This window comes from Sceloporus undulatus, chromosome 1 (genome assembly GCF_019175285.1).
Source record: "Sceloporus undulatus isolate JIND9_A2432 ecotype Alabama chromosome 1, SceUnd_v1.1, whole genome shotgun sequence".
Lineage (NCBI taxonomy): Eukaryota > Metazoa > Chordata > Lepidosauria > Squamata > Phrynosomatidae > Sceloporus > Sceloporus undulatus.
In genome coordinates, this window is record NC_056522.1 from 86,045,771 (window position 1) to 86,069,260 (window position 23,490).

At 43.3% G+C, this 23,490-nt stretch overlaps 3 protein-coding genes across 6 annotated transcripts in view; 2 read left to right on the plus strand and 1 right to left on the minus strand.

Moving 5' to 3' along the window:
* Positions 1-612, minus strand: part of PCMT1 (protein-L-isoaspartate (D-aspartate) O-methyltransferase) — a 138,154-nt gene extending 137,542 nt beyond the window's left edge. The window contains exon 1 of the mRNA XM_042451560.1: positions 447-612. Within this exon, the coding sequence (XP_042307494.1) occupies positions 447-501 (55 nt within the window). The 5' untranslated portion in view covers positions 502-612. The remainder of the gene's footprint in view (positions 1-446) is intronic.
* A 220-nt stretch (positions 613-832) lies between these two features.
* Positions 833-14,840, plus strand: NUP43 (nucleoporin 43). Of its 2 annotated transcripts, none has more exons than XM_042451534.1 (8): positions 833-880; positions 5,568-5,690; positions 5,870-5,947; positions 7,190-7,358; positions 9,905-10,040; positions 10,181-10,332; positions 12,611-12,733; positions 13,911-14,840. In XM_042451534.1, exons 1-8 carry the CDS (start codon positions 848-850, stop codon positions 14,108-14,110), a joined length of 1,014 nt encoding a protein of 337 aa, XP_042307468.1. In that variant the 5' UTR covers positions 833-847; the 3' UTR covers positions 14,111-14,840. The 2 variants fall into 2 exon arrangements, with proteins under 2 accessions (XP_042307468.1, XP_042307459.1); XM_042451525.1 differs by lacking the exon at positions 833-880 and adding an exon at positions 3,128-3,299.
* A 4,628-nt stretch (positions 14,841-19,468) lies between these two features.
* LATS1 (large tumor suppressor kinase 1) overlaps positions 19,469-23,490 on the plus strand; it is a 30,822-nt gene continuing 26,800 nt past the window's right edge. For all 3 annotated transcript variants that reach the window (XR_006104921.1, XM_042477857.1, XM_042477866.1), the window contains exon 1: positions 19,469-19,606. The gene's annotated coding sequence lies outside the window, so the exon portion shown is untranslated. The remainder of the gene's footprint in view (positions 19,607-23,490) is intronic.

Below are 23,490 nucleotides of genomic sequence, written 5' to 3' on the forward strand. Positions count from 1 at the left end.
TAATAATAATAATAATAATAATAATAATAATAATAATAATAATAATAATAATGGGGCATTCTGGGAGCTGTAGTGTTTTGTGTGAGACGTTGAGCCTTGTCTTGTCAGAGAGAGAGCCATAATAAACTACAGTTCCCAGCGTCCCACAGCCTGGGGCAGTTGGCGCGCACGAGGGGGGCTTCCCTCTCCCCCTCCCTCTCCCCCTCCCGTTCGTGCTCAGTGACAGTTGGCTTCCCTCCAGGCCCTAGCGACGGTTGGGACCCCCTGCGCTTGCGCGCGACATGAATGGGGGCGCGCGCCTTGGCCCCTCCCCTCTGCCGCCTCCTCCTCCTCCTCCTCCTCCCTCCCTCCCTCCCTCCCTCCCTCCCTCGCTCCCCCTCCCATTCCCAGTCCCCCTCCCACCCCCTTCTTTCCTTCCCTCCACTCTTTCCTCCTCCTTCACTCACTGCGGAGGTTGTGGATGAGCTCGGAGTGACTGGCGCCTCCCGACTTCCAGGCCATGGCTAGACAGACTCTGCGGAGCAGGTAGAGAGCCGCCTTCAGCGCCGCGACTGCGCACAGGAGTTTCCCCAGGAAGGACACAACCTCCAGCGCCGACACAGGCGCCGCCTCCCCCTCCTCCTCCTTCCCCCTCCCGCCGCCCCTAGACAACATTCTAAATCTAAACCGCCACCGGCAGCAGGCAGCAACGCGCGCGCGCCCGCGCGGGGCACACACGGCCCTTGTGCGCATGCGCGGCGGGGGCTATAAAAGGCAGTGACAGGGCGCTCGCTCGGCTGGCATTGAGGGGCAGAGAGGGGGCTGAGTAGAGAACGGAACAGTCACACAACTGTCACTTTTTCACAACATGACTCTAGAAAAGGCAATCACGCTTATTAAGGTAGAAGGCAGCAGGAAAAAAAGAAGACTGCATTACCCAGATGGGTGGATTCAATCCAGGAAGCCACAGCCCTGAGTGTGCAAGGCTTGAGCAGGGCTGTTGGTGAATGGGATAGAAGCCTCCCTCATTCATGGGGTCGCCTTGAATAAAAATCAGCTTGAGGGCTGTGAACGACAAACTAGAGAATCCTGTGGCATCTTGAAGACAAACAGATCATAAACCTTTATTGGGCCAACCAAAATACACGTTGCAAGCTTTCAAAGCTCCTCCTGCTTCTTCGTCTTTGCCTGGCGAAGGAGCCAGTGGAACTTGGAAAGCCTGCAACATGTGTTCTGTGCATTTTGGTTGGTTCAATAAAGGCTTTGCTGTTTTGTGGGCGTTGTTGTACTTGGCTATATGGCCAACTGGGTATGTTTTTCAGATCATAAGCCAGTTCATCTCCAAGATGCCACAGAACTCCTTGTGGAAAGCTTTGCTAACCTTTAGCAACCTGTGAATCCCAGGATGTGGTGCAGGTTGCATTACCACAACTGTCCTTGTCATTTTGGAATTGCCTGTCATTCTAATTTTTGGGGAACACAAAAAGACTGCTGCTCTACTTGTCCACGAGGGAAAAGGATGTGATCAGGGTGACCAGATGCCCGCCTGTTCAAGGACATGTCCTACATTTCAACCTTTTGTCCTCCAGGAGGAATAAGTTCTCCAGTATAAGCATGACTAAGAAGCATATATTCACATTTCTATGAGTGTTTTTAGCTTTTATTTGGCAATGTCCTACATTTCAGCCTTGCGTGTCCTACATTTTGTGGTGCCTTGCCCTCCTTTGCAGTGAGGACACCCATTTCACCCTGCAAGAAGAGCCAATCTTTTTTAAAACTGTGAATTTTAAGTGCTAAACATTTTAAATATGGGGTTGTTTTTAACATGTATAAACCTTATTTGCCCTTTTAACCAATGCATTTTTAACTGATACTGTTTTTCTGTGAATTGTAGTTGCTTCCTGCCTCCATCTATAAGGAGAAATAGGTAAGAAATTATCAACAGCATCATCATCATCATCATTTCTCACCTGCTTCTCCACATGGACTGAGGCAGGGAACAACACATCGGAGTTTATCAGACAAGGGAGACTGGAAGTATAATCCAATGGCAATCCAAATGCAATCATGGGGTTTCACATTATTGTGTGATAGACTGCCACATGCAATTTTGGGCAATGGGAAGCTTTTTTCGGGCAATGGGAAGTCAGTTCAAACGCAACTTGCTGAACTAGTGAATTCATGTGAATGCGTTCTGGCCCCACTTTCTTTTCATTTGAAATCAAGAGAAATTCCTCCCTTGTGGCATGGTTCTTTGAGTGCTGGACTATGGCTCTGCAGACCAGGGTTTGAAACCCCGCTCAGCCATGGAAAACCTACTGGGTGACAGTGGGCAAGTCGCACCATCTCAGCCTCAGAGGATGGTCATGGTAAACCCCCTCTGAATCAGTCTTGCCAAGAAAACCCCGTGACCTTAGGGTCGCCGAAAGTTAGAAACGCCTTGAAGGCCCACAAGAACATGACTTGCAATGTAATTACTTGGCTTTGGACAAGTCTGGGGGCACCACAATTCAAAAAAGAGACTGAGAAACAGAGCCATGTGTCCAAAGGAGGGCTACCAAAATGGCGAAGGGCTTGGAAACCATGCCTTATGAGCTGAGACTTAGGGAGCTTGGGATGTTTAGCCTGGAGAAGGTTAAGAGGTGATATGAGTATTTGAAGGGATGTCATATTGAAGAGGGAGCAAGCTTGCTTTCTGCTGCTCCAGAGACTAGGACCCAGAGCAAAGGATGCAAGCTCCAGGAAGAGAGAGGAACTCCCTGACAGTGGAACATGTTCTCTAGAAGAATGGAGGAGCCTCCTCCTTTGGAGGTCTTTAAGCAGAGGCTGGATGACCCTTGACTGAGAGTTCCTGCATGGCAGAATGGGGCTGGGCTGGATGGCACTTCTGGTCTCTTCCAACCCTATGATTTCAAGTGAAGCCAGACCCACAACAAACTCCAACTCCCAGAATTCCATCGCAAAGAGCCAGACAAAGAGTTAAAGCGCTGCCAAACCGGGTTATTTCTCCAGTGTGGATGCAGGCCCTCTCGCCTGAAAGGCACACAACAGCCACCCTAGGCAGGGTCAGCCTCCTCGGTAGCCTTTTGTTCCTGGCCGGGCGCCGTCCCACGTGGCCCTGGCCCTCCAACGGAGGCTGCTGCGCCGGGAAGGCGTGTCCTGCGCCTGGTCGCTCGGCGGGAAGGAAGGAAGGCGGCAGCATGGAGGAGGTGCTGGCCAAGTACGTCTCGCAGAAGGTCAGCAAGGCCCGCTGGCGTCCCCTGCCGCCCGCCGCCCTCCAGCCCCCGGAGGTCTTCGCCACGGGCTCCTGGGACAACGAGGTCGGTCGGTCTGCCTGCCCCTGGAAGGGAGGCGCCCCAGAATGGAGGGCGTTAGGACGGCCCTGGCTCAAGGCTATGGCATTCTGGGAGTTTTTCCGTAGCCTCGAGCCAGAAGAGAGTCAAAGCGGTGCCAAACCGGATTATTCCTCCACTGTGGATGCAGCCCTGAAAGCTCCAAACACCCCTAGAGAGAAAGATCCATGCTTCTCAGTCCTGCTCCAAATAATGGGGTCCCTCCTAGACAGAAGGCTATTATTTCTTCTTCTTGGTTTCTGACTTCTGTGACCCTTTAAAAGTATTCTCTTGGCAGGTTTTATTCAGAGGGCGTTTTGCCCTTGCCGCCCTCTGAGGCTGAGAGAGTGTGACCTCAAGAGTCTTATGCGGGGGTATCTACACTAAAAACAATGCCGTTTGACACCCCTTTAACTGCCATGGTGAATTTCAAACCACTGCTCTATGCTTGCTCTCACCTGGACATCTTAGTCCCCATATTTTAGGGTTGTTGTTGTTGTTTTTAAACAAAGCCAAACCCCACAATGTCCTAGTTTGGAGCGGGAGTCAAGGGCCAGGTAGAAGGCCACTTGAGTGGGTGCTCTGCCTTTATGTGCTCCTTGTAAAATACCTGTCCTGGGCCTTTAAACGTTGGAGGGAAACTAGGAACATTTATATGACAAATGGCTGAGCTATGGAGGCTGCGTGTTGTTGTTAACTGCCCTTGCCAGACTCATGGTGACCCTGCAGATAAGACACCTCCAAGACTCCCTTGTCTTCCACTGTTCTGTTTGTCCTGTGCCTCTGTATTCTAGCCATTGCTGTCCTCTGAAGCTGAGAGAGTGTGACTTGCCCAAGGTAACCCACTGGGTTTCCATGCCCAAGCTAGGATTCAAACACTGATCTCCAGAGTCAAACATTCAAACCACTAGCTACACCACGCTGCCTTAAATGCTGTAAATTCGTACTTGCCACCACTCTGATTGAATCTAACTATCTAGTGTTTGGTCTTCCTCTCTTTCTTCTACCTTTCTTAGCATTATTGTCTTTTCCAGTGGATCATGCCTTCTCTTGATGTGGCCAAAATATAACAGCCTCAACATGATAATTTTGGCTTCCAGGGAGATTTCAGACTTGATCTGATCAAGGACCCGTTTGCTGTTTTGGAACATAGTGCGCTCTCCATGGGGCTACCCTTGTGTCAAGTTTGGAAACTTCAGCTAGTACAGAATATGGCAGCCAGGTCGGTTACTGGCACACCCAGATCTGCCCACATCACACCAGTTTTAAAATCCCTCCTGTTAGCTTCCGGGCAAGATACAAAGTGTTGGTTTTAACCTTTAAAGCCCTACATGGCTTGGGCCCTGGCTTCTTGCGGGAGCACCTTCTCCCATATAATCCACCCTGCACTTTTCATTCTACTGGAAAGAATCTGCTCCAACCTAAGAGGACTAGACTTACTGCTGTGTCCCAGAGATCCTTTTCATCAGCCGCTCCTAGACTCTGGAACGAATGGCTGGACGAGATCCGTCAGATCACCACCTTGGATACCTTCAAGAAGGCTATTAAGACGGATCTCTTCCGGCAGGCCTTTCCAGACTAGACCACCCCTGCTTACCTGTCCCCCCTTTCCCCTTTCATCTCTTATCTTTGTGTACCCTACCCGGACTCCGCTTGAATTTTTTATCTCATTTTAGTGTATTGTATATTAATGTTTTAACTCTTTTTCAGTTTAATCTCTTTTTAGGACTTGATAATGTCTTTATGTGAGGGGGAGGGTGGGAGATTTTGGAATTTTTAATCTTATCTCTTTTAATTGTACCATATTTTATTGCTGTAATCCACTTGGATTCCCTGAGATTGAGCGGAATATAAATAACAATTATTATTATTATTATTATTATTATTATTATTATTATTATTCCAAAATATGGTAGATGAATACATCTCATGGTATCTCATTGCCCCAATAGGTTTTTGCACACACAAAAAATCCTAGAAAATAGTATATTGACAATGCAGTGACCGTTCTGTGAATAAGAGAACAAATCCAGCAGTTCAGTGTATATTTTTGGTAGTTACCTGAGTGTTACATGCCAAATGTACCATTCCAAACATACATTCAAAACAATCCTCTTTAGATTTATTGATTATGATTATCTTGGCTTCTTAAAATGGTAGTATAACTGATCATGTTAAAATAGACTGCAAACTGATGAACAGGTTCATATGCAAATATTATTTCCTTATGCTAGTACTTTTTTTGTAATCTTACAGGAAAATAAGGTTTCCATTTGGTCTGTTGGAGACTTCGGAACTTTGAGCGCAAATGGAGAATATCATGCAGAACCGCATCTTCTATGTGATATTCAACATAATGGTGATGTTATGGATATGCAGGTAAAAGGCTATAAAATGACTTTAAAGCTTTGCAAGCTGTGTGTAATTGGTATCAAGGAAGTTGCAAGTGTCACAATAGAAAAGGAACCGTCTGCAGTTTGGGAAACTTATAAATGGGATACTGGTTCTGTTTGATACTTTATCAAATATGGGTTTGTATCTAAATGTTTTCTCCTTAGTTTTTGGATCAGGAGAGAATTGTGGCTGCTTCATCCACTGGAAGTGTGACCATTTTCCGTCATCATCAAAATAATCAGGTAAATAGATAATATATGCTTTCAACTATTCTGACTCTTGTACCAAAAAATTACCGAGCTCTCAGAATTTCAAGAATGCACAAGACAGAAAGAAGTTGCTTTGTGGGCAGGGTAGTCAAGTAAGCTGTGGTTGATCAGATCCAGATGCTCTGGGATTAGATGGCATTCTAGATCAGTTGGGGGTTAGGCTTGGTTTGGGAGGTGAAATTGCCTTGGTCTTCCTGTAAGATAACTTGTGCTGGGAGAGAGATGAAAGCAATGTGACCCCATTGATTCTTCTGGATCTCCCAGTAGTTTTCATTGCCATTGGCCATGTTATCTTTTTGGAGAGGTTGGATATGGGAGATGCATATTGTAGGTAGTTCTGCTCCTACTTAAAAGGCCATTTCCTAAAGGAGGGACTGAGAGATTTCTTCTCAGCTACATTTCATTTATGTATTGAGGTTCTTCTGGGCTTCATTTTCTTTCCCATGCATGGAGACATAGAACGCTGCTTTATACTGAGTCAAATAAATTGGTAGATCTAGCCCAGTATTGTGAACACTAGGTAGCAGCAGCTCTCTAGCTAGGTTTTTCTCCTAGCCCTATCTAGAGATCCCTGCTGGCCTCCGTTCAAGTACTAATCATTCCCAACTGTACTTAGCTTCTGAGATTAAGCAACGACTCTGTGAAACTGTTGAATGACTATCTAGAAATTTAGATTTCAGTGTCATCAGCATGCTGACAGCATGCAGTTCTGTGTTCTTTTTCATCAAAGCAAGAATAGTCATTGGGTGTATTTAATCAGTGACTAGCTGCAGGACTGAATTAGGGCCAGTATTTGAGTTCAGTGAGGTACTGTTTCTGGCCTGTCTGTTCAGGTGTTCAACTTGTTGCTCTTCTAAAGGGTCACCCTGGTAACTTACAGGTGCTTGTAGATCTATATATCTTTACCATTCAGGATACAGGTATTTGTTCACAAGTCAGCCTTTACCAGCTTAGGCTGATATACCAGCTACAAACCTATTTGTATAGCAGGGATAGGTAAAGTATGGCCTCATTTTGGCAGCTCTCAGAAAATCCCACATCTTCTCCAAATTCAGGAGGGGAAGATCCCTCCCCACCTCAGACAACCTTTAGTGCCTGAATAGTTCTAACTTCAAGGTTCATGACTCTCTTGTGATCTTTCTCTTCTAAGTCTCAGCCATTACATTTTCCTACATAGGCTGGCTATTTGCATTATTTTCCCTTTTTTCCCCCCAGACTCTTTCTGTAAGCCAGAAGTGGGAAAATGCACATTTCTATGATCAATCTTGTGGAAATGCACCCTGCACTGGGATTATCTGTAACAGCCCTGAAATTTTTACAGTTGGTGAAGATGGAAGGATAAATGTGTTCACAACTGACCGGAAGGAAGCTGTGCGTACTGTAGGTAGGCAGCTAAGACCCTTGTACTCAAGTCCTAAGCTACTATATCAACCTGCCATTGAAAACCTCAATGCAGAACCCCTTAAACTCAGGATAACAGTGAAATAATTTGTATTTGGCCTGGGTAGTGTACCAATATATTAATCCTATTTTCAAGTGAATTTAAGTGGGATCAATAATGTGAAAATTAACTATGTTGTTTTGAACATAGTGAAGCAGGTACGGTTCTCTCACCCCGTCTCTGTTGTACTGAAGAGTCTTTGCCATATGTCTGTAAACTGTATCTAACTAAAGTTCTTTAGAGATACCATCTTGGTGACCTGAGTTCCCAAGGTTGTAAACAGTATTGTCTAATAGATAAATCAACATTGCTATTCCCCTTAATATTCTCTTAAACTTGAATTTTGAATTTTCAAAATGTATATGAGAGTAGAATAATTGTGCAGCTTTATAGTTTTATATATCTTTATTAAGGAAAATAAGTAGCTTATGCAGTTACATAATGCTAGGTAGAGGCTCAATCTGTTTGTCCATTATTTTATTATGTAAATAAAATATTCTCACCCATCCTGAGGGCTGCAGTAAACTAGCTGCTTCTGGCATGGCTCCCTATGAGCTATGACCAGCTTTGAATAGCAGCACTCATTCTTATTATACAGAACTTGCAAGCAGGTTATTTACATTATACTTACAGGGAGGTTTCACTGCTCCTCTCTGCCTGGGAATCTTTCTCCTTATATGTTAGCTGCTTTTGGAGCAATTAATATTTTTGCCTTTTTATGGAAGCCATGCTTGATTCACTGTATAAATTTCTGTGAGGCTGGCTGCATCTTATTATCAGTTGTTATAAATTAGCTGGCTCAAAGCTCACATACAAACTCAGGCCTTTTCTTTAATATAGGCCTGTTACAGACTGCCAAAATAAAGCTGCTTGGGGTCTCTTTGGAGGTATGCTGTTTAAATGATGCATGCACCCTAAGAATCCGGAAGCTGCACTCCAGTGCTTAGGAATGGAGTGTGGCTTTGGCGCGACCTCCGGACTCTTAGGACCCAGGCATCATTTAAATAGCATACCTCCAAAGAGACCCGAAGCAGCTTTATTTTGGCAGTCTGTAACAGGCCATAGACAGTATTTTTTAATGATTTGTAAGACATTTTAGCTATTGGTTTCAATAAGCAGAGCACTAGATGACAAAATCATTATTATTGACAGAATTCCAAAAGTTTGTCATTTAATAACATCTCAACAGTCATAACTTTTAACAAGTATCTATTTCTAATGTTTATGTAAGCATTCTGTTCTCAGTATACAAATTCTAGGAGCAAAATGTTTTGACTTTGGAATAGAAAGACTTGATTTGCCATAGTTGTTAGTATCCGTCTTATTTATTGAATACTTCTTGAATGGTGTTGTGTGCCCCCACATTGTTTCCAACTATTGGTAACTCTTAAATCAAACTGATCAAAAGGTTTTCTGAGGCTGAGTGTAACTTTCCCAAGGTCCCCCAGTGGGTTTCCATGGGCAAGTGGGGATTTGTATCTGTCTCCAGAGTCATGATCCAGTGCTTAAACTGCTATGCCACTCTGGCTCTTCAGTACATCCTCCAAAAGTGTCTTGGTATTTTTTCCCCACCCAGATTAAAAAGTCTATCTTTGAATTAAAAATACATTTAGGCTGAAAACAGATGGCCCTAAAGGGGTGATGTCACTCCGCTCCTTTGTGCACCGGATCAGGACTGTGGCAATCGGACACCGTGACCCTGATCTGGCCTTTTCTCAGCGCAAAAAGTACCGACAAAAAGCCATTCCTTTTTGCACTGGGGAAAGGGCTCCCCTTTCACCGCTGCAGCTCTTCTCCACTCCTGCGGTGTCTAATCACTGCACCGCAGGAGCGTTCCCATGCTGCCCACTGTCTGGGCAGGTGTGCAGGCAGCATGACTCTGGATTGGGGGTGGAGTTAAGGTGGTCAGCGGGCAGTCCCACGCCCCCCCCAGCCGGCTTTTATTGCTGATCTGTTTTGCCCCTTAGTTTCTGAAAAAGAAGGCCTTGTATTAGACATAGCACAAATAATCAATGATAGGAATTTCATTGTATTTTGTTTTTGTTTTTTGTGTTTTTGCAGTTTCTATCTAACTGGGCTGTTTGCACTCATCTTTCTGTTGTACTAAAAAGTTGTACAGTATGTTCTTGGTGTAAGAAGTGTTGGAGACACAAGAATGGTGCTCAAGGATATACTGTAAGAGTGTACTGAAGTAGTTGTTTTCATATTATAAAGGACATTTAATCAGCTAGTAGAACTTTATAATTGCTTGTTAGAGAAAGTAGACCAAGTTTATGAAAGCTTATGCTACAATGTCTTCTACACAGTTAATCTCAAAGGTGCTACAAGATCTCTTTGCATACTGATATTCCAGGCTAATACAGCTGTATCTTTGAATTGTTCTTAAGTTTTCTCACTGCACTGTTTCGAACATTCTAAAAATAGCACTGTAAAAAGTTAAATACTTTAAATAAAATTGACTAATATGAGTGTCTCTTCTAATTCCTCAGACAATGCTGACAGCAGTACACTCCATGCAGTGACTCGACTCCGCACAACAGAAATCCTGACAGTAAATTCTATTGGTCAGCTAAAAATATGGGATTTCAGACAGCAAGGAAACGAACCTTCACAAATATTTTCATTGTAAGCACTTCATTCTGAGTTAATAAGCACTGTTAAAGCCAGGTTTCACACTATAACTATGTGACATTTTGATCAGTTAGGAGTTTGACTACTGTCCTTGTTGATTTTTCATCATAATATGTCTTGCTCTCTTCTTGCAGAACAGGGGAAAGAATTCCACTACACTGCGTGGATAGGCATCCCAGTCAACAGCACATTGTAGCCACAGGTAGCCAAGATGGAATGTTGAGTATCTGGGATGTGAGACAAGGCAGCATGCCAGTTTCCTTGCTAAATGCTCATGAAGCAGAATGTAAGTAATTAAACAGATGCAACTCTTTAGTCCTTGATGACATAACCACTTCATGTAAAATGCTCCATGTGTGCAAGAAAAATCCCCATAGTGTTCAGTAAAGTCCCCTTTCTTTACTCCTTGGCATATGTGTATGGAGACATTTAGGTAGTCTGCACTTGCCTTCTGTATTCCCAATTAACACTCTATATGTGCGTGTTCAGTGGTATTTATTTTATGTATTTATTTATTTCATTTTTATGCCACCTTTCTCCCAAAATGGGACCAAAGGCAGCTCACAACATAAAAAACATTTTTAAAACTTACAGTAAGGATTTTAAAACAGTTAAAATAATCTAATTACTGTATATCCTCATGTATAAGTCTAGAAATTTAAGTCAAAAAATTGACCACAAAAACCAGAGTCAACTCATCCATGGGTCAGTGTTAGTACTGTATTCTGACTCTTATTTTTTTAAAAGGTGCCATCCCCTGGTGAAAGGCAAGAGTATAATCTGTCCTGGAAGCAGTGACCCCGCTCTGTTCTCTTACCCATCCAGCTTTTAGGATGAGCACAAACAGTTACGCCTGTTGGAATTTTGTTCAGTTTTTTGGAGTTGTTTTCCTTTGCTTCATCCTTTAGATCCTTTGTTACATGGCCCTAAGTTTTACCCTGGACTTATCCATGGGTCTTATCAAAATCCACAATTTTGACCCCAAAACCTTCCCTTGACTTATACATAAGGTTGACTTATAGTCGAGCATATCAGGTAAATAGTATAAAATTAGCATAAAAACTTACAAAAAGTTAAAACATAACTAAAACACACACCCCATATAAAACCATCCTGTCATAATAGAAGAGAAGCTGAGCTGGAAGCCTTCTAGAGATCAGTCCAGACACTTTTTAGTCTTTCACGCTACAGAAATAAAGCAGTTTGACACCACTTTAACTGTTATGGTTCCATCCCGTGGAATCCCTGGATTTGTAGTTTGGTGAGGTGTTCAGCCTGGGCTGTGGGAGCGCTCTGGTGCCTCACCACACTACAATTCCAGGATTCTGTAGGATCAAATCATGGTTGTTAAAATGTTGTCAAACTGCTTTATTTCTGCAGTGTGGACACAACCTTTGCTTGTGTGAGAAAGGACTTACCCAGGAATTTAGAAGTACAAGAATGGGCCAACTGTAATAGCTAGTCAGGCACTGTATTTGCCCTTGGAAGATACTGCCTATGTCAGTGTCTTGCCACCGAAAAAGACATGCTTCTTGAGGATGCTGAAGACAAATCAACAGTCTTAAAAACAAAGGTTCACAAGACAGTGGGGTAGCTCTGCAGTGGATAGTTTCTACATTTATGAAAATTAATTATTATTTTCCTGCTTGGGACCATCAAGGCTACGACAGGAGGATTACAGTATAGTACTTATAAAAATAGTCTATCAGTAGACAACTGATAAGTGACTTGTTTGAATTAAGCAATGGAAAATAAAGCATTAATGATTCCAAGGGGACCCGTGACAATATATAGAATAGGGTTGGGTGAACTGATCTGGTCTGGTCTGGGAGGCAATTTCTGTCCTGGGAACACAAAGGCCCTATACAGACAGCCAAAATAAAGCTGCTTCGGGTCACTTTGGAGGTATGCTGTTTACATGATGCATGTGTCTTAAGAGTCCGGAAGCTGCACCAAAGCTGTGCACAAGTCCTTAGGACTAGATTGTGGCTTTGGTGTGGCTTCCGGGCTCTTAGTACGCATGTATTATTTAAACAGCATACCTCCAAAGTGACCCGAAGCAGCTTTATTTTGGTCTGTCTGTAAGGGGCCAAATTCTGCCAAAAAGGGGGGCAGGACTTGAAGATGTTTGATAGTGTACTTCTGATTTTGGAAATTTTGTATTATTTAATGTTAAACAATATAATGATGCAGGCATGTGGCAATCTACTTAAAAAGTAAATTGCTATTCCTGGAAGTTTCCAGGAGATATTATTCACTGGGGGTGGGGGGGGGGCAAAATAAGGGTGGTCTATGGAGCCTGGAACACTGCAAAAATAGTTTCAAAGACTGCACTGTGTCTTATTCATTATAGAGGGTAAAAACTCCACATTCATTGCAAGATAATGTTTCAGCTAGAAAGGTTAGGTGTCTTGTATCCTGGCCTCCTGGATTTTATTATCTTGAGAGATGATGGAAACATGTTGGCATCCTCTGGCAACAAAAGGTTGAATAATAGCTGTGCATTAAAACATAATATGTATACAGACTACAAAAATAAGCTTGCAATATATTTATTTGTTCAGTGTGGGAAGTGCACTTTCATCCTTCCAATCCTGATCACCTGTTCACATGTTCAGAGGATGGAACTCTGTGGCACTGGGATGCTTCCATTGATGTATCTGAAAGAAAATCTTATCTTCATACAGGTAAATTTCAAACCTCTTAAGTAAGTGAACAAGCATATATGATGGCATTGGCAAGAGAGTCCCTGTCATCTTTCTTTACCACAGTAATTTTAAACTTGGTATGTTTTGTTGGTTTTCAGCATCATGACTCATCTCCAGTACATATGAAATAAAACTTAGTATAATCTATATTTCAGCAAGGTGTAATGCTTTGAGTGTTGGACCTAGAGACTCTGGAGATCAGGGTTCAAATTCTCACTTGGCCATAGAAACCCATTGAATCACCTTGGGCAAGTCACATACTCTTAACCTCAGAGGAAGACAGTGGGAAACCCCCTCTGAACAAATTTTGCCAAGAAAATTCCATTATAAGTTGGGTTGCCATAAGCTGGAAATGACTTGAAAGCGCACAACAATAATCTATATTTTAAATTCAAAACATTGAATCCACCTGTATTTGCAGGGGAGAACAACAAAGAAATTATACCTATTTCAAATTTAAATATTTACTGTTGCACTAGCTTCACAGGAAGCAACAAAAACCACTGTTTAAAGGTTCTGGAGATATAGAAAGCATAGACTATTTTGGTCACATTAGGACAGTGATGGTGAGTCTTTTACAGACTGAGTGCCCAAACTGCAACCCAGACCCCACTTATTTATTGCAAAGTGCCACGTCTCTCTGGCTTTCTAGTAAGAAACTCTGGCAAACTCTGTGCTAGGGTGGCAGCATGTGTGCCCACAGAGAGGGCTCTGAGTGCCACCTCTGGCACGCGTGCCATAAGTTCGCCATCACTGCATTAGGACAAAGCTAAATATTTGCTGTGTTAACTACACTGCTCCCTCGGGTTACGAAATTAATTCGTTCCGCGGCCGCTTTCGTAACCCGAAAAGCCTTCGTAAGCCGAATTGCCATAGGCGCTAATGGGGAAAAGCCGCGTTTCGTGCGAAAAAGCGCCGAAAAGCACCAAAAATTTTTTTCGTAACCCGAAACAACATTCGTAACCCGGAACAATGATTTCCAATGGGATTTTTTCGTATCCCGGAAATTTCGTAACCTGGGTATTTCGTATCCCGAGGTACCACTGTATATGATGTTGATTATAAATTACATGTGTTTATTTTAACTATCATATTTAATATGCAGAATATGCACTTGTCATTTGTGAAGATAACTATTTTTGTGTTTTGTTTTTAGGTGGAAGAAGTACTACATTTCTGCCGCAGTCTGTAATAAGTACATGGTTAAGCAACGATCCTACCAAAGACCGCATGGAAATCACAAATTTAATTTCAAATCCAACACTATCTGTTAATAGTCTAGATGTCTTAGGATCATGTCTTGTATATGGAACTGATGCAGAATCTATCTATGTTAAGAAGAATCTCTTTTCATAGCTCTTTTTCATTAGAATAGGTCTGCAATTATAACTTTCAACTTCTAAATACTGAAATCCATGCTATTTTATGTCAATTAGGAATATAATTTGGCATGGCAAATGGAATACAATGCATGTTATTGCTTTAGTTCTGTAATCTAATACTTGCATAAAGTAAAAATGTCATTATTGTTCACAGGTTGATTACACCTTTTCCCCATAAAGATAACCAAATGATAAAGTAACCACTTCAACAGTATTAACTATCCTGTATTATGTATTAACTATAGTGGCAACAAATTAACATTCTAAGAATACTAAGAAGAAAATCTGGTAAAGGAGAACAGAAATAAGGTTATTGGGTATAAAATTCTTTCATTTTTTTTCACTAAAGCAAACGTGAAGAAACTATCAACCAACTACATTATCCTTGAAATACTGACCAACCTGGGAATTGAAACGCAACTTCTGGAGAATTACAAGTTCCCTACTCTTGCAATAAAATGTGAAGCAATAATTGATCTATAAATACACTTCATTTATATTGCTATCCTGTTACTAAGTTTTTACTTGACAGTAAATATCATGGATTTCAGTGGGAATGACTTTGCATTCAGTATGCTGAGGTTTAGTCATCTTCATGATTTAATTTTTAAAACTTGTTTGTAATGCTCTTCAGTCCCAGACCTTTTGCACTGTTATAAGAAACCTTTTCATAATTTTATTAAATGGTCACTAGATATTTTTTATTTTATCGCCCTCAAAGAACTATCCTATAAAATCTGAACAACTGAGACCCAAAACACATGGGCAAAAAAGAACGGCTTTTGGATGCTTCAGGGGTGTGGCGGGCAGATAACACAAGCCCTGGATTGGCCAGAAGCTGCTCCACAACCGCCTAAGGCAACCTGAAGCCGGTCAGAAAAGGAGTGTTAAAAAGCTACTTCTTGCTGGCAGCCTGTTCAGTGGCCAGCTTTGGGACCGTGACATCCGATCGCCACAGTCTGGGGCTGGAGTGGCCAGAGGCCATTCCAAGCCACCAGTCTCCTTCAGCCCTTACCTCTTGCTTGTTCTGAGATAAGGCAAGTTAGAACAGTTGTGAAATCATGTACTTTCTCAGTCCTGGAGTGAAAGGGTAAAATATTATAAAAGAAAATATAACAGGGGTGAATAAGCAATAGTTATGCCTCTAGCATTTCTGAAAATACTTCTGCAACCCACCAATTAGAGACTGCTGGGGGAAATGTTTACATGTTGCATAGTTTTAGTCAATATTAAAAATACTGAACTCTAGTGCTACCACAGCTTATGAAGATGGCAGTAATAAGATAAGATTTGAGTGTTGTGTATGTATTCACAGCACAGGAATGACTTATCTGATAGACTGTCTTACATATAAATGTTCATACTATTTAGTTCCTGGCGTTTTGTGTGAGTGAAACTTTGTCGTAAAAAGCTAGAAATATCTTGTGGCTAAATTGAAACCTTTAACACACTGCATTTGGCCTAGAACTTGTAAGGCAAAGGCTACTATGCAGGATTGGTGCCTGGGGAGAGCTAGCAAATTAGTAAACCCCCAGAGAAAGTTAAGTGTCCTGGTTACTACGACTGATCAGTTAGTGAGCCTCATTCCTGATCTTTATAGAACAGGATATGTGTCCTTTACTAGGGGAGAAAGAGATGGCAAGAAAATGTAGCATTCAGCAGCTGGAGCACATAGTCCCAAATTTTAATGTAAGCCTGTGTGAGAGGAAATGAGGAGTTTTCAGTAAGTGTTCAGCCTCCACTGTTGGGGCGTATACGTCCCACTGCCTCTCAGAGGCTATAGAGACACTGTGTCCTACCTCCAGTGAAACAGGTTCTCATGGCTGTAGTGGAGTGTTTGGCAGTCCCCTTTCCCACCTATTTGGGTGTTTGTGCTTAGAAGTGTTAGCAAGGTGCACAATTCAGAGATCTTTTTGCAAAGTGCCTTTTATTACAGTTATCCCTCACAGAGTTCCCTTGGTTGGGCAGTGGGGGGGGGGGGGTGACAGACAGCTGAAATCATATGAGCTCTGGTCACTGTATATGGCAGTGTTACAGTGGTGGTTCCTGAACCATCAGCTCAGTTTCTGGTGAGTTTCAAGAAAGAAACAATTGTAGTCAGCAAGTGCAAATATGGTGCCAGTTCTCCACATCAGATTGCTTGAGCATGCTGTATAGGATTTATCTGTGGATAAAAGTATATTATAATTGACTAAAGAGCTGCACCATATTCTGTATACTATTGAGTCAGTGTGGGTGGGACAGCCTGCCAAGGCTGTTTTTGTAGCCTTCATCCCTTCCAGCCACAGCTTATCCTTTTTCTAGCCCTCCTCCAAAGGTGAATTGTTTCTCCTCTTCCTGAAGAATCAATTGACTTAACTAAATAGATTGCAAAGCCCCACCATGCTGTTTAGTATTTTTTTAAAGTGCTTATTTTTCAAAACGAGAAGTCTTACTTCTGGCAATTTCCTGCTCTATTTTGGAAATCCATGTAGACTTCAGAGTCCCAGGACAGAAATTAGCTTCCAGATCTGCTCCAGTTGCTCATACACAGGAAACAATAGGTACAGGAATCAGTTAGTAAGACTTGCAGTTTGTAAGACCTACATGGTTTATGTGAAGGAGGCAAAGTTTTTCAGGCACTCATTTTTATAATCTGGTCTCATGGATGCTAACTTGAAAGCAGGTTTCCTTTGAATTTGCTAGGGTTTCTTTCCAAGTAAACAGGGATAGAATTTCAGCCTTAAGATGCTTATCATTTGACCACAGTGTTGCAGACTATGTAGCATGGGAAGTAGGACTCTTTCAAACTCTATGTATGACATGGGAAGAGAAGTGGAACTCAGTCCACAGAGTGCCAGTTTACAGATGGGGTTACTTAGTGGGAAAGGGAGGAGATTCAGGCTTTGGGGGTTACTTAGCAACAGGTGACTGCAGTGAATGAACCAGCATGTATAGTGGTTTGAATGTTGCACAATGGACCAGGTTTTGATTCCCAGTTTACCATGAGACCCCACTTGGGCAGGCCACAGTCTCTCAGCCTCAAGGGAAAGCAACGACAATCCTCTGAACAATCTTTCCAAGAAAAGTCTGATAGGTTGGCTTTAGGATTGCCATAAGTCTGAAAAACTTGCAATGAGTTCCCTCAAGAGGACTGAACTAAGTCCTGCCTGAGGGTCCAATCCTGCCAATTCAAAACCAAAGGAGAAGATGCTGGGCCTGTCTCTTCCACCTGGAGAGGGAACAACAGTTCTTGTTCTCTCCCTGCTATCCTTTGCTCACCAAGGAGGAGGCCGCAGGTAGCTGCGGGAGACAGCTGCAAGAAGCAGCACATGCTTTTGCCACCACCGCTTGCTCACCTGTTTTCTGGCAAGGCCTGCAGTGTACAGAGCAAGCAGCGATATTCTAGTGTCTTTGTGAGCAATGAGGGACACTGCAAGAAATGTGCTGCTCCTTCTCCAAGGGACCACATCCGTTACTCTCCTCCTGCCTCAGTGTTTGCAAGCCACTGGCCAGCAGAGTTTGTTATGGTCAGTAGCTGGCTGCTCTCTTTGGTCACCTACTCTTTTGGTGCTGGGCTAATCAGGACATGTTCTCCATTTCAGCCTTCTGTTGGGGAAGAATCCCAAAATGTCCATTTGGAGCATGAGTAAGCGTTAATTTATATTCGTAGGACTGTTTTTAGCTTTTATTGGGCAATATCCTTCATTTTACTTGACTGCGCTACATTTGTGGTGCCTTGCAGTTAGGACATGTGGTCACTCTGGCAAAGGCACCCTTTTGGCCCCACTGGGCAGGGCAACCATGGATCCTCCTTTTCCAGGGCTTGTCCTACATCTCACCCTTCTGTCCAGGAGGAATTCCAAATGTCCTCCATTTTGAGCATCATGAAGAAGCATGAATTTACACATGTGAGTGTTTTTAAGCTTTTATTTGGTCATGTTCTACCATTTTTTCTTGGATGTCCTAAATTTTGTGGTGCCTTTTCCTCCTTTGAGGTGAGGAATCTGATTTGTGGGGGCAGGACTGCTTCCCGCAGAAAGACCAGGCCAGCGATGGCACCAGCTCCTCCTGCACTGGGCCCCACTCCCAGGGTGACCAGATGCCCTCATTGCCAAGGAGGACAAGGCACCAGAAAGTGTAAGATCTTAAAGGAAAATGTAGCACATGGCCAAAGAAAAGCTCAGAACACTCATAGAAATGTAAATTTAGAGGGCTAGTGATGTGTAGTGGTTTGCATGTTGGGGCTACAACTCTGGAAACTAGGGTTCAATGCTTGGCCATGAAGCCCACCTTGGGCAAGTCACACTCTCTCAGCCTCAGAACAAATCTCCAAAAAGCCCCATGACAGGTATGGCTTGGGGTCACTGTAAGTCAGAAATGACTGGAAGCCACACAAGAACAAAATGTAAACCCATGCTGCTGAGTCCTGCTCAAAATGGAGGACGTTTTTGAACTCCTGGAGAGAAGGCTGAAATGTGGGCCACATCCTCGGAAAGGCGGGTGCCTAGTCAGCCCGGTCCCAGCCCCGATGGAGGACTAGCCTCGCAAAACATGTATGAAATGCCCAAATAATAGCTAAACTCAGTCATAACAATATAATGCTTCTTATCCCTGCCCAAAACGGAGGGCCTGCTGGAATCCCCCCTGGAGAGAAGGAGGCAGAAGCTCTCGGGGAAAGGAACGTTTCTCATTCCTGGACAAAATGGAGGGGGTTTTGGGGCTCCTCCCGGAGAGAAGGCGGCAGAAGGGGGAAGGAGGACGCGCCTGGGCGCCCTGCCTCTTCGGAGGGGCCTTGGACCCGGCAGGCGGAGCTACTCGAGACCCAGGATCGCGCCAACCGCCAAGGCCTGCTCTTCGGAAGTAACGGCTCTGGAGGCCCGCATGCAGAGCGAGGGAGGGAGGGAGGGAGGGAGGCCGCGGAGCCACCGGCCAGGCGCGCAAGGAACGCCGGGAAGCAAGAGGGTTTCATATCCGGGAGCCTGGGCCCGCGAGAGGCCCACCGAGGAAATGGCGGCCCGGAACTGAACCCCAAGACGAGGAGGAGGAGGAGAAGCGGCTGCCATCGCGTTGGGGCCCGAAGCCTCGTAGCCGCCGCCGCCGCCGCCGCCGGCACAGACCTCTCCCTCGACGGAAGGCCCCGAAGGAAGGGAAGGAAGGGCGTCTCGACGGAGACCCTCCAAGTGCGCAACGAAGACGGTATTGACCTGCTCCTGGGGGTGGGTTGTTCTGAAGGGAAGCTCCGTCTGACGCAGCCCAGAGGCGGAAGGTACTTTGTGCTGAAGACCCGAGTCCAGCCCCGGTCCTTCTGCCAGCCTCCCTTCGGCTGCATCATGCTTCTGCTTCTGCTGCTGCTGCTGCTGCTGCTTCGTGGCGTGTTTGGATTCATTCGCCCTTAACAGAGTTGGACCGCGGGCAGAAAAGGAAGAGCGCCGCCGCGCTTCTGTCGTCTTTTGGGGCTGAGCGGCGTCGTCCTCCTCCTCCTCAGGAAGTGAGTAAAACCCCGCCAAGGAGTAGGCATACATGGCTTTGCATAATAGATGCCTTGGTCCCCGAAGGAAGAAGACAGGGGCAAGACATGGATGTGTTACTTCAGAGGAGGAAAGTATGCTTAGCCCCAAATAAAGCTGCTGCTTCAGGTCACTTTGGAAGTAGGCTCTTTCGATGAGGCCAGAAGTTGTGTCATTTAAACAGCTCTCTTTTGGCCTGTCTCTTGGGCCCATAGGAAAGGCTTCAGTCCAGCATATTGGGGTTTGGGCCTCTCCCTTTTGTGACTCTGGTGGACCTAAATAAAATACAGATTGTTTTAAAGACATGATGTTGACCGTGACAGAAGTCCACTGTGTGGGATCCTTTGCCCCAAAGGTTGCCATTCTGCATTGGCTCTTATGAGCTATTGGGACTGTTTCTGTCTGAATTCACAGTCTAGTGTTATGTATGTTCACTTTGAAGTAAGCTTGCTGCTTTAAAAGAGGAGGCTTACACTGAATAAAGCGGTGCCTCCTGCCTCAACCAAGTTATTTGGGTACATGAAGCCAAACATTATAATAGTTGCCCTTTTGAGTCTAGCTAAAATCTACACCTTACAGCAACTGTCTCATTCTGCCAAATGGAAAGGGTCTGCCCTATGCAGATCTTCTCAGAGCTAATCTCACTCAGTGCTTTACTACGTGTAAACATGGATAACCTTGATCTGTAGCACTGTTTTAACTTTGCTTAGTATATAAAATATAGCAGCTGTGTATAATGCTGGGTATAGATTTTGGAAGTCAAATGGATGCTTCCCTTTCTCAGTACTTCCCATTTACTTACAGTCTTTAATTGTGCCCAGTTTGCATGGTGGCAGCGGGGTGAGATAAGTGGAAACTACGTTGTTTTCCTCTTGCTTCTGCCTTTACTCAGACTGGGCATATGAATAGTCAGGGATAGCAAGAGGCAGTAGAGCTATGCTACAGTCTGATCAGGCAGAGACTTTGAGCCTGTACAGACAGGCCAAAATAAAGCTGCTTCGGGTCACTTTGCAGGTAAGCTTTTTAAATGATGCATTGCGTCCTAAATGGCCAGAAGCCATGCCAAAGCCGTGCTCCAGCTCTAAGGACTGGAGCACAGCTTTGGCGCGGCTTCTGGCCTCTTAAGATGCGTGTGTCATTTAAACAGCATACCTGCAAAGTGACCCAAAGCAGCTTTATTTTGGCCTGTCTGTATGGGCCCTTTGTCAGGCTGCTACTGAGACTGTCAGTGATGGCAGCCCTAGTTGTGTGCAACTGGAAACAGCTTTAAAGTAGCCATTTCAGATGATGAGAAATTCTGAAAGTAATTGGTCAATACAAGTGATTTACTGTGTTATCTCTTTCAGCATAGAAAAATGTTTTACCAAGTAGCACCTTTTCTGGCTGACGATGTAAAAATAATATTTTCAAAAGGCAATAATAATAATAATAACTTTATTACAGCCATTTGGTCTGCACAACAAAAGGCAATAGTTAAACTATCATAGATGGTTCAAGAAACAAGAAGAGTATAGTATATAGCAAATCTGATAGCCGGGAAATGAACCAGATGACACCTGACTTGCTTCTTGCTCATTTTTCACATTATTAATTAATTAAAAGTATATCCTACCATTCCAAGAGAACAAGTCCTTGGCAACTAGCAACAATAAAATAAATAGAAAAACTCCACCTATTATAATACATCGCAATATAAAACACGAGTAGATAAAACAAATCAATACAACAAGTGTCTAGGTGAAAACAACAGAAGAAAATACACGCAGATTGGTCTCAGGTGTCAGCAGGAAATCTCCTGAGATGGCAGGCTTCTCCTGGAAATACTACATTTACGCCTCGCCTTTATGCTGTATGCGCTAGGATACAATGTATCTACAAAATTGCCTGATGGCATCCTGTGGATTGTATTTTGAGGAAAGATGGCAGGTTGTTAAATTGCTTTTTAAATACGTTGTGTTTAAGAAACAAATGAATATACTGTCCTGAAGAGTTTAGATTCTAACTGTTAATTCTGTAAAATGAGAGAATAACTGAGTGTGAAATGTTAGGCAGTCAAATCTGCACATTCAATAGGATGGGGATTATACCCTGCATGCATAATTCAGAGCAGCCAACAAGTTACAGGGTTCTCCTGCTTTTGACAACTTACTCTCTGATGGCTCGCTCTTCTGACACATGCAAATTACAGACAGGTTCCAGTAATTCTGTGAAAATCAGAATTGGAAGAGGCACTAGGGATCATATCACAAACATACATTAGATAATGGGACACACCAAAAAAAATTCCCAAAGAAAATCAGCCTGTTCTTTAGAGATTACAGCAAAAACATTGACTGTATAAATTAGAAGAAATTATGCTTTATTCTAAAGGAAATGGGAGTACCACAACATCAAATTGCCCTGATGCATAACTTATACTAACAGACAAGAGGCCACTATCAGGATATGATACGAAGAAACAGAATACAGTAGTCAGGGATCAGACTAGGCTGCATATTATCACCCTGTCTGTTTAATTTATATGCAGAACACATACAGAAAGCAAGATCAGACTCAGAGGAAGAAATTGTGTAAATTGGGGGGAGGAACATCGACAGTTGAGGGGTTTTAGAAATAAACAGTTGATAATTTTTAGAAATAATGTGGGTGGAGCAACTATAGGAATACCTGACCTTAAATATCGCAGGTATCATACTAAATGGACACATTCCATACTCCATTTTTAAACAATATATATATATCATTCCCCCGCCCCAGGCCTTCACGTGTCTAGTCTGGCATGAATTGTTTTGACAAACTCTGTTTGTTTGTCTGTTCTAAGTTCTCATAGACCACCTGTTTTTTATGATCTGTTTTAGAGCCTTTCTTGGTACTGATTTGAAGCTGACTGGTCTATAATTGGTCAGATCTTCTTGCCTCACCCTACTTTTCTTTTCTTTTCTTTACTTGTCTTTCTTTCTTCCTTTTTTGGAATATGAGAACAACCTGGTCATCTTTTCTCCAATACAGTTCATCTGGCCCTAGAAACCTGAATTAATTTGAAATAGCTAGGTGTTTCAATATTGCCTCTTTATTTATTGGGCTAAAGCCCATTCATAACATCATTTATTCTGTTTTCACCTAGCTGAAAAATGTTTATGGGAGAAGACAGAGGCAGTAGGTATTGAGAAGTTCTGATATCTCTCTGACATCTATTAGCATTTCTCTATCTTCTCCATAGGGCAGATTTACAACTTCCTTGTAATTGTTCATGTGTAAAACACTTTTGTTCTCATTGTAATAGAATTCAAAGGTGTAGCCATGTTAGCCTAGACAATCAGTATGCAAAGGGATCTTGTAGCACCTTTGAGGCTAAAGGCCAAAACAGACAATCCTAAAACTGTACACTGTCGTCCCCGATCTGGCATTTTTCCAGCCCAAAAAGAAGCAGCAAAATGTAAAGTCAAAGGCTTTCATGGCCAGCATCCATAGTTTTTTGTGGGTTTTTTGGGCTATGTGGCCATGTTCCAGAAAATTTTCTTCCTGACATTTCACCAGCATCTGTGGCTGGCATCTTCAGAGAATGCTTTGCCTGGAAAAAGTTGGATTATATATACTGTGTGAGCCTGGGAATGCAGGAGTGATTTGCATGTGTATTGCTCTGTGCTGATGGCCAGCCTCAGGCTGGGAGGCTAATGCAAAAGAGGATTAATGCCTGCTAATTGGTGATCATTATCTGCTGGGAAAGCCCCTGACTCTGAATGGTTTGCCATTTGCATTTGCTAAGTCCTTATTTTGCTATTCTTCAGGACTGGTAGCCAAATTTTGTTCACTTTAAGGGTTTCTTCTTTCCGGTTGAAATTATCCAGATGTTTGTGGATCTCAA